Below are 10,488 nucleotides of genomic sequence, written 5' to 3'. Positions count from 1 at the left end.
GATGATTCACTGGCTGTTTATCTTTTCGTGTTTCGCCGGTGCTGGTGAGTGAAATTGTTCATTTGTATCGTACACTGCCGCCATATGTTTAAGTTTTGAATGGCTTGTCTTTTGGCTCTGCGCGCATCGCCTGGCGCCCCGAGCATCGCGCAGGGGCTCCAACAACAGTGCCTTGCGTTTGGGTAGGATATTTAGGCTACTGTCAGTATGCCGCAAAATCGTTCAATTTTGTACACTTCTTAACATGATGTCGCATGTTGTTGTTGACCGGCAGTCCTTAGTGGCTTTCACGCGCTGGTGACCAGGGGAAGCTGGAGTGATACAACAAGCCGCTTCTAATCTTCCCCAAAAAAGGGGTACGACAGACAGTTCTTTTTTAATTGCATTTTGCTTGAAAAAAAGTTTGCAGACACGATTTAAAAGTCACATTTAAATGCTGCATGTAGAATACTATTTCAGAAGGAGGGAACGTTTTGCCATACCAAAAATTATCTTCGGTTGGGTTCTGCACTTTAATGACTGCTCTCTGGGCTGCGTATCTCCGTTTTCAAACCGGATGGGGGCTACTCTCGCTCGCATGTCCACAGTAGCTGCATGTGTACGTATGTCCACAGTAGCTGCAATCCGTCGCATCACAGCAGCCCTAAGGCCTGCTGATATTCGTATGAATGGATCTGCAGTCCAATCATTATCTCTTAAGCGTGTTCTTGATCTACTTTCTGAACCATTCTTTGTCAATGCGATGTAGGCCTACCCTAAAATACCTTTGGATATTTTCCATTTTTCGCTTACGATTATGTAATTGCCTATCTCCTCTAATTGGAGTTCAAACATCCTGATTTATTGGCATCACGTACGCACCGCACGCACGCACACACACACACACACACACACACACACACACACACACACACACACACACACACACACACACACACACACACACACACACACACACACACACACACACACACACACACACACACACACACACACACACACAGAAACACACATCTTGAAACGAATGTATTATTTGTCGGATTGCACTGTTGTTATTCTTGTTAATGTTATTGCTGAAGTCATTGCATTTGCGCCAAATACTGTTTACAGTTAGAATTTGACAGTGGGCTGAAATACCAAACAATGATATAAACTCGTTTCCCATTTGTGTCTATTATTTTTTTCTACATTCGTGTGGAAGATGTTAATCCGAAATCGAACTTTACAACAGGTAAAGTTGCCCATGCAGCTGTTTGGAAGGAATTGTTGATCTTGCTTTGAAGTCTAGCACAATCAATGATACTAGAGTGCCTGTGCTGGCCCTGCACAGAAACAGAGTGTGTGTGCATGTGCGTGTATATGTGTGTGTGTGTGTGTGTGTGTGTGTGTGTGTGTGTGCGTGTGTATGTGTGTGTGTGTGTGTGTGTGTGTATATTGTGTGTGTGTACGTGTGTGTTTATAAGTATGTACTGTATGTGTTGGAATATATATGTATGTGTTTTTGTGTGTGTGTGTGCGTGTGCGTGTGCATGCGTGCGTGTGTTTGTGTGAGTGTGTGCAAGGTGATTCAACAAGAAGCAAACGCTGAGTTAAAGCGCTGTTCCGCTGGTTTTAATCAAGTGTCTTGATGCTCTTCCAGCCATGTTCTCCAAGTTCCCTCCCCGGGGGGAAATTGAAATCTAATTCACCTGTTGTGGCGCAGTGCCGGTTTCCCTGCTTTAAACTCACATATCCATCCACGCTCCCCTCTTCCGAAATGGATGTCCTCAAACCGTTATTGCCCAAGTTAATGGTGAGGCTGGGCATTAGGAGTCAGCCATGTGTGACTTGAGCAAAAATCCTACCTGGTACGGTTCACATGTGTGGTCAACACACAACAGATGGATGTGTACGCCTGCACACTCACGCACACACTCACACTAGTGCTAATTTGAATCTGACACTGGTAATAAAGCCTTTAATATGGCTCTCAGCAGCCCTCTTTCAGGCACCGTACATCAACTCTCAAGAGGAAAGCAGCTTTATTGCCTGGTTTTATGAGCGTATGAGCGTGCGCGCACCAATGTCGAGGGTGAGCCTACTACACGCCACCCCTCTCTCACCCCTCCCCCCCACACACACAGACACACACATAGGCACACACACACAAAAACATGCACAGACCCGCGCGCACATACCCCCGCCACCACACCGCCGCGTTCTCTAAATTGTAAGTCGGAGAGAGGGGCTATTTGCTGCAGTTCAAATGACTACTTCATTTCCAGAAGCAGTGCTTTATAGCCTTCTCCCCAGTGGGCAACAAAAAAAAAGGGGATAGGAGAGAAGCAGAGCTCTCCTTCTACTCTGTTCTCTGGAACTCAGTGAAAATCAAACCGCATCTGAGGTGGGGATTGAACCGATGCAAATCATGGCAGGTCGCCGTTGGAGGGAACAACACCTTGAATATTGGGAGTGAACCTTCGGCGGAGTATAATAAACTACATCAAACTTCAGATAAGCAATTTCATTTTCAAGATTATTGTAAGGCGTATACTCTTGGGAGCATGTGCAATGTATCACAAGTGGGCAACAGTTCTGTTGTAACTGTGGGGTCTTCAGTTTCCCTTCAGGGATTAATAAAGTGTTAATAAAGTGTTAGTCTTACTGTAAGCCAAGGCTTATGCACTAAAGACGCTAACAGACTTCCATTGCACACTGCTTACTACACATAACGACTACCAGTCACAGACTAATTGTTCCTAGGCAAAAGTTGCATGAGGGTCATTACCATAATCACAGGTGATGGCAGCCATATTCGTCATCGGCAGCTAGATGCACCACCTGTACACCGCGGCCCAGAGAGACGGGACAAGGGAGATGTAAGTAGGTGAGGGAGCGGGAATCGTCAAAAATAAAAGACAGCCTAAGCACCTCTGTATTTGTGGCTGTCAGATCACCAGGCACCCTAGGCCCATCCTCCACTTTAATATTGCCTGTTCACCCCCCCCCCCTGCCCCTCTCCCACCACACACACACACACACACACACACACACACACACACACACACACACACACACACACACACACACACACACACACACACACACACACACACACACACACACACACACACACACACACACAGACACACATTTCACGCGCATACGCTCTGCAAAACCAGTGGTGCGTTGTTTTAACAAGATTGCAGGTGAGCGGCCTCCATTGTGCTGCGGGTCAGTTAGCCAAACACCGCTCGTGCACGGCCTGTCCCTTGCGTGTGTCCTCCCGCCACCGCTCCACGCCGGTGATGGACGTGACCAATGTCCACGTGTAATTGGAAATATCCTTTATTTTGTCAGGGGCTACCACTGAAGATAACAAGGCTGAGGCTGAGTTCTGCTGAAAGAAAGGCCAGAAGGAATCCGGGTGAAGGTTCTGTCCCAAGAAGTGTGAGAAATAAAAAGGAGTGGATGTGCGATTTGCAGACCAGTCCCACATCTATGTTTTTTTTTTTATTATTGCCAATAGCTACAGTCAACTGCCAAATTTATCCTGTTTACAAGGCAGACGATATTTGCTTATTTTGGGTTGTGTAAACTAATCTTGTTGGTTCAGAAGTGCATAAAAAAAGTCATAGATCATTCCCGTTGCTATGGATAGCAGAATTTTTCTTTAAGATACATTTTACTGTTGGACTTTTCTCTTACTGAAGAAGGTCGAGAATTTATTGCACACACCGGATTTTGTTTACTTATGTGTATAACTTACTTACAGCACAATAGCGTGGTAAAATATTTGCATTATGGCTAAGGCAATGTCAATATAATATTTAGGGAAGAGGGGGGTAAATTATATCATGATATATGCACCCTTCCACCTCACCATTAATACTTAGTATGATCTGCCATGCTTCCGAGATAATAGGTTGCTTTTTCCTAATGCTTCTGCTTTTTAATTGCTAGATGTGCCGTTGCCCCAGTTACTTAATGGTTCCACTTTATTGTGAACCGATTCCTCAGCCTCCTTGCCTTGGCGAAAGATCAGACAGCATCGCCTTTTAAAATAAAGCAGCATCAATGGTTGGGACTGAAGATGTTAAATATATAAGTCTTTTTTAACTATACCAATAGTGGCACTAATGGGTCAAGCAAAATGTTACTGTAGTCAAAAGTCAATACTGAGCAGTTAAATCGGGGAGACCTGTTATAAGTTGGTTTGATGAAATAGGTTACCTTTCCATATTGGAGGAGAAAAATAGCCGCTATTCATTGTGTGTTTAGGGCACATTTTAATGAAAAGTAAGAGCAACTATAAATTCAAACCTTAAGATAAAGTGAGTCATTTCAGTTCCCTGCCACACTATCCAGGCCATTAAAAGCAGCAGAAATAGAGACACTTTCTTATGTCGAATAGCCTGATATTTTATACTTAATACATTTTGCCTCCAACTCGTAATGGCTTTTAGTGTTGATCAGGGACTGTGGGGATATAGAGCCGATAGTTAAGCTTTATGTGCTGAACTACTTCACCAGTAAGCTAGAGTCAACTACCGCACTGAGAGAAACTTTAGAGGGAAGGAGGGAGCTGAAACATAAACTTCCAGTGCTGAAACTAAAGTGATCCTTCTAGATATCTTTATCTCGTACAAAAAAACATTTGGCCTGTTTTTCCTAAAGAGTGGGAGCTGGGTTGTATCATTAATATTATACATCATTTCTAATATTTGCTGCTGTTAAAAAGATACAAGAGCAGGTTTATCTTTGATGTAAGATTTGAGTCACCTGACATAGGTCAGGTGACAATGCTCCCACAGTACCTTTGTTTTGGTGAAGGGATTAATGATTTTATACAAAAAAAGGAAAGTTTCTCATCATCTGTATTTTTTCTCACGTTGAATAATTGCATAACACTCAAATATTTTTGATGTGTACCATTACCTCAAGAATGGTAAAGCACTCATTCCATCTCTCGTGTACGACAACGGAGATAAATTAAAACACATTATGTATATCAATGTTAAGGGATTGGAGACAATGGTCCCCCTGAATTGTTTGTGCATTGTTGTTCATGCTACCGTAGGTGGTGGCTTCGAAATGATGCTGCCGTCACTTGATTGAGCATGCTGCCACAACACACTTGAAACATCTTCTAAGTCCAAAGAGGGACCAAAACAACATCTCTCTCCTTCTGTCTGTCTCTCTCTCTCTCTCTCTCTCTCTCTCTCTCTCTCTCTCTCTCTCTCTCTCTCTCTCTCTCTCTCTCTCTCGCTATCTCCCTCGCTCTCTCTCCCTCTCTCTCTCACTCTCTTTTTTTCTATTGTTCTCTCTCTTGCTCTCCCCCTTGCTCTCTTTCTCGTTCTCATATTCTCATTCTCTCTCTCTCTCTCTCTCTCTCTCTCTCTCTCTCTCTCTCTCTCCCCCCCCCTCTCTCTCTCGCTATCTCCCTCGCTCTCTCTCCCTCTCTCTCTCTTGCTCACTCTCTTTTTTTCTATTGTTCTCTCTCTCGCTCTCCCCCTTGCTCTCTCTCTCGTTCTCATATTCTCTCTCTCTCTCTCTCCCTCATTCTCTCTCTCCCTCGCTCTTTCTCACTCTCTCGCGGGGGTAATGACCAGCATGTCACCCCATCCTTTAAAGGCAGGGATGCCATATTGACTTTAGCGGTGGAGCGTGATTGTGATTGTGTATGCCTCATCCGTCTTTAAGGACAACCTTCTCCTGCCAAACCCTGCACCTCCCTACACTACCCCTCCCTCACCTCTAATGGGTTTCCTGTAACCTTGTCTTGATTGAGTATGCGTACATATTTTAAACAGAAAAATATCAAATGCATGCTCTGTATTGTCATCAATAATATTTGAGAAGACATGCGCCCAGAGAGACATTGAAACATTGACAATCATTATGTTTCTTAAAAAAATATACAACAAGAATGTCAAGTAAGGGTGACACAACTTCACAACTTGTTCCTATAAATGTCAGTAATGTCATTGTTCTCAGCCCGTTCTCTGTACCACAGAGAGTAACCTCACACTGCATATATGGAGTGTGGGAGAGATGTTTCACCTCTGCCATGAATGGATAACAACTGAACACAAACTAACCCTGAATATGACTAGCACACACTCTTGACTCCATTCTACCCAGCCTGCCGTGCAATCCTCCCTACATTATATTCAGGCCTCGCAGTACACTGATCATAAATTGTTGCTGCAAACAAACAGCATATATTGGATGTGTGTGTTTGGGCTCTTGTGTGTGTGTGTGTGGCGGGATAAGATTGGAATCCTCTAATACACCCAGAGGTATTCGCACAGCTTCAGCCCGTCCTTTAGCCCGCGCTGATGAACAGCGTGCTTTCTCTACCAGATTACCAATGGATTAATGTTCTGCCGAACAACTTAATGCACAGGAAAGTATTGCTAAGTCCTCCGGCATCGCCAGGCCCTGAGGCAGGCATGGAGCCCGCCTAACGGCCATTAAGGCATTCACGGGGGTCCGGGAGAATGAGAAGCAGCTGGGATATTACCCCTTATCACCCCTGATCGACTAGAAATCGCTAGGCGTCGAGGCGAGTTGATTGATTTCTGGTAGGTGTGATTTGTTGGGCGCAGGTGTGGGAGTTTGACCGGGGCAGGGGTGGGGTGGGTGTGTGGGTTATAGTAACAATCGAACGTGTTTGTCTTCATGGGGTCCTGCTAATGAGAAGTTCCGGGTGATTAATGCTCTGCCCCTTGTGGACTGTCCGCCCACGAGGTGAGGAGCTCCCGAATCGAAGCGAGCACTGAGGCTGCTCGAGCAGTGGGCTCTGCCAAACCAGTCCTGCAGTCCATTAATATGACTGTCCCACTTGTTTACTGTGCCTGTTCCATTTCCCTACTCCGAGCTGTAAACATGACCCGAGTGCACACACACACTGTACTGTAGGCGCATGGCCAATTGCCTGAGTCTCTCCGTCCCATTTTTTTTACACGTTCACTATCTTTTCGGGTATTTTTGCCTCCTGCAATCATTTCATCATTTGCTTGCCCGGCCTGCCAACCTAGGGAGAGATGTGTCTGAAGAGGTTTAGAATAGGAGGGTGGAGGGGGGTTGGGTGTTGCAGGAACATCAACAAGACCCCTCGCCTCCTTCTCCCACACCCCTACTTCTTTATCCATGCATCTTAGCTGTCTGTTGACCACAGATCCATGGGGACATGTTACACATTGTAGTTCCATTGGCTCTTTCTCCCTGACACCTGGACGACGTAGGAGTGCTTAGCCAGGGGCTGATGCTATTGACAGAACTAGGGGAAAGGGCTGTGCATGGAGGCTGCTATTTGTTTTATTGTTTTGTGGGTACTGTCTTCAGTTAACTGCCTGGATAAAGAGATATGCATGGCGAGTTTGAGTTTCCTCTCTCTCGCTCTTTCTCACTCTCACATACAAGGACACAGACGTGCAAACATGGACCCTCTAACTCACTCAAAGCTGCCTACCAATAGGCACAACATTTTATTGTTTTAACGGCAGAATATGCATGCCATCTGTTTGTGTGTTTGTAGGCCTCTCTTTATACATTGGCCTCTACGTATATTTATCCATTCTGGTGTATGTGTGTATGTATGTGTGAGCCATGTTCACACTAAATGTGGGGCTCAGCCTCTACAGCACCAATTACAACCATGTTCCTTGCTTTCGCAATATAAATGTAAATCAGTCTTTTAACTTGTACACAAGAACTCCGGGGAAAGGGAGCGGGAATGGGGGTGAAGGGATGGGGAAGGGGTGGTGATGGGGTAGAAGGTGGGGGTGGTGGTGAGTGGGAACCAAGTGCCTCACCTCCGGATAATGATGTGTGTTCCCTGGCATTACCATGCAACCCCATCACTGTGCCAATGCACCAGCGACAGCCAAATGCGCCTCTGAATGCAAGAGCTCTTGCATTCAGCCTCTCCTCATCAGTTTTTACGCTTGAATTTCCCCTCAAATTTGTCTCCAAAACATACATCAAGGGTTCCGCAAGTTGAGCGATATGCAGCAACATGTCAACATCATGGCAGCACCATGGCAACCAGTGAGGTTAGTGATTTATCAAGGATGACAGATACAGGGATGGTGGGTAGACCGATTAGAAGCGTTTGATCGTTTGCTTGTCACATTTTAGACTAGATTTGTAACAATTGGAATTGCTAGTTGCAAAGGGAAAAGGATGAAAAGCATCAAATGTTTTATGAAAACGACGAGCTGGTGGGGCATCTTGCAGAAACATAATCAAAACCATAATGCATCATGTAGCATTTTGTGAGAGGACATTGGTATTTCTGCTCACTTCGTTCGAATTTGGTCTCTGGACGGACTTGTTCTCTGAGTGGACTTTATCTCTGGGTGGACTTGGTCTCTGGATCTGCTTTGTCTCTGGGGGTACTTGGTCTCTGGGTGTGCTTGGTGTCTGGGGGTACTTGGTCTCTGGGTGTGCTTGGTCTCTGGGTGTGTTTGGTCTCTGGATCTGCTTTGTCTCTGGGTGTGCTTGGCGTCTGGGGGTACTTGGTCTCTGGGTGTGCTTGGTGTCTGGGTGTGCTGGGTCTCTGGGTGTGCTTGGTGTCTGGGTGTGCTTGGTGTCTTGGTGGGCCTGGTCTCTGGGTGGACTTGCCGCTCCATTGCCTCCTGCTGTTTCTACTGATGGGTATCACGTAGAGAGCACATTTCCCAAACAATAAAAGTATATTTACAATACATCTGTTGGTAACTCCAGAATCAATTTGTAACAGCTGGAGTTTGCATAGCTGGTAAAACAGAAAGAAATAAAAACAATGAAATATCTGAAAATACTGGAGGTGTCATTGAAATATTGTGGTACGATCACAAAGTCTCCCCCCTCCCCGCCTCCCCCACACCTTCCTGTGCTGGATTGACCTCCCACCCACGCACACAAATATACACAAACAGGCCCAGCAGTGGTGGTGGCACCCTCCCTGCTTCATGAATGCCACTACGTCGGCTGCCATTTGCCAACAATTTTGTCGTTAGAGCCTGGTGTCAACACTGAAATCTGCCACACACAAGGCACAGAGGAACCGTCCAAAAAAACCCACGCACAGACACACACGCACATGCAGAAATGCACACACAAACAGACAGACACACCCACACACATTATTTTAGCTCCCCTTATTATCTTGCCATGGTGGTGGGGAACGTCCAAAAAAGATTCAATGCCATTATTTTATGACTGGCAGTAGCCTTGGGAGTCCATAATCAATTATCTCTGCGCAGGCTTCTTGTGAACCCGTCTACTCAACCCTTTGTGGTCTAGTGAGGGCTGAGCAAAGGCCTGTCCCCTGTTACCCGACTCATAATGTCTAATAAAGCTTCTCTTCTGATGGCTTCATTGGCTGGTGGATCGGGAACTTATTCTTTTTTTGAGTGGCTTTCAAGTGGCTTTCAAGCTTTCACCCCTCCTTTTTTCAAAGGAGGGGTGACACAACCTCATTTGAGGTTTCAGACCATAACATTCAAATGCTGCTTCATTGGTGATGGACATAAACAATGAAATACTTCTGATACGCCTGAAAATATAAAATTATTCACAAAGTTCACTTGTGTGTTTCTCAATCTCTGTGGGTATTATAATCTTGGCGAATATATTATTTTTGCCTTGGGCGCAATTGTTTTTCTATTGCCTGCAGTGAATAAACATTTATCCTTCAGAACCTTTTTCTTCTGTATCAACTTTTCTTCTCTTTGACAGGGACATCTTGCAGGTTGACGTAAGCAGTTAGCAGCTTTTTAACCTTCTTCTGATTATTATGGGCCTAGTATGGCATGTAGTGCCACCCAAGTTAGTTTGGGAAGTATTTTATCAATTTGATGTACCTACTTTCTTATCAGTTTTTTGGGTTAGGTTGTTGTGCAGCATGCATTTTTGGCATTTGAGGTTAAGCCTATTTCCCCCCATGGCCGGATTAAACGTTTGACACCCCTGATTTGAAGAGTAAGGATATCTAAGCCAAATCTACCATAGTAGCATGGTTCATTGCAAAAAACACACCAATTTCTATCAATATACAGTTTATTCCTCAAAAACATATTTAGAAAAGATATCATGAAAAATGTGGTGCCAGATTATAAATGTGGAATCAGTACGACCACTACTACTCTTTAGGAGGACACTGACACTCACTTCATCCAAGGCAACTCAAGCATAGGATCGTTTTGTGATGAAGCCATTTAAATACCACTTTTGTGGTCCAGGTTAGAAAAAGGGTTGAAGCACTCTGCTGCCGCAGAGCAGACGTATAGCATTGTGCAGGATGTGGCCTTTACTAGAATGGCTAAGACTCTTAGATTCAGCAGTTCCACGTGGTTCAGGTAACGAACATCAACATTTTTGTTGAAGGCTGTCGTGGAAGAAACTTTACCCTGAGAAAAGGACTGAGCTGCAAGAGTTTCCTGGCTGAAATCTGATGGCTCCTTTCAAACAACTCTTAAATCAATGAATAAATGCATGATAAATGAACTCATATCACAA

General features: G+C 44.8%; 1 protein-coding gene across 1 annotated transcript in view; it reads left to right on the top strand.

Annotated features, from left to right (window-relative positions):
* The first annotated feature begins 1 nt into the window (after window position 1).
* The window catches only part of LOC132461389 (kin of IRRE-like protein 3), a 158,172-nt gene continuing 147,685 nt past the window's right edge, over window positions 2-10,488 (top strand). The window contains exon 1 of the mRNA XM_060056480.1: window positions 2-44. Within this exon, the coding sequence (XP_059912463.1) occupies window positions 2-44 (43 nt within the window). The remainder of the gene's footprint in view (window positions 45-10,488) is intronic.

Source organism: Gadus macrocephalus, chromosome 7 (assembly GCF_031168955.1).
Source record: "Gadus macrocephalus chromosome 7, ASM3116895v1".
NCBI lineage: Eukaryota > Metazoa > Chordata > Actinopteri > Gadiformes > Gadidae > Gadus > Gadus macrocephalus.
Note: the sequence above shows the minus strand (reverse complement) of the source record. Positions and strands in the feature narration are given on the sequence as shown.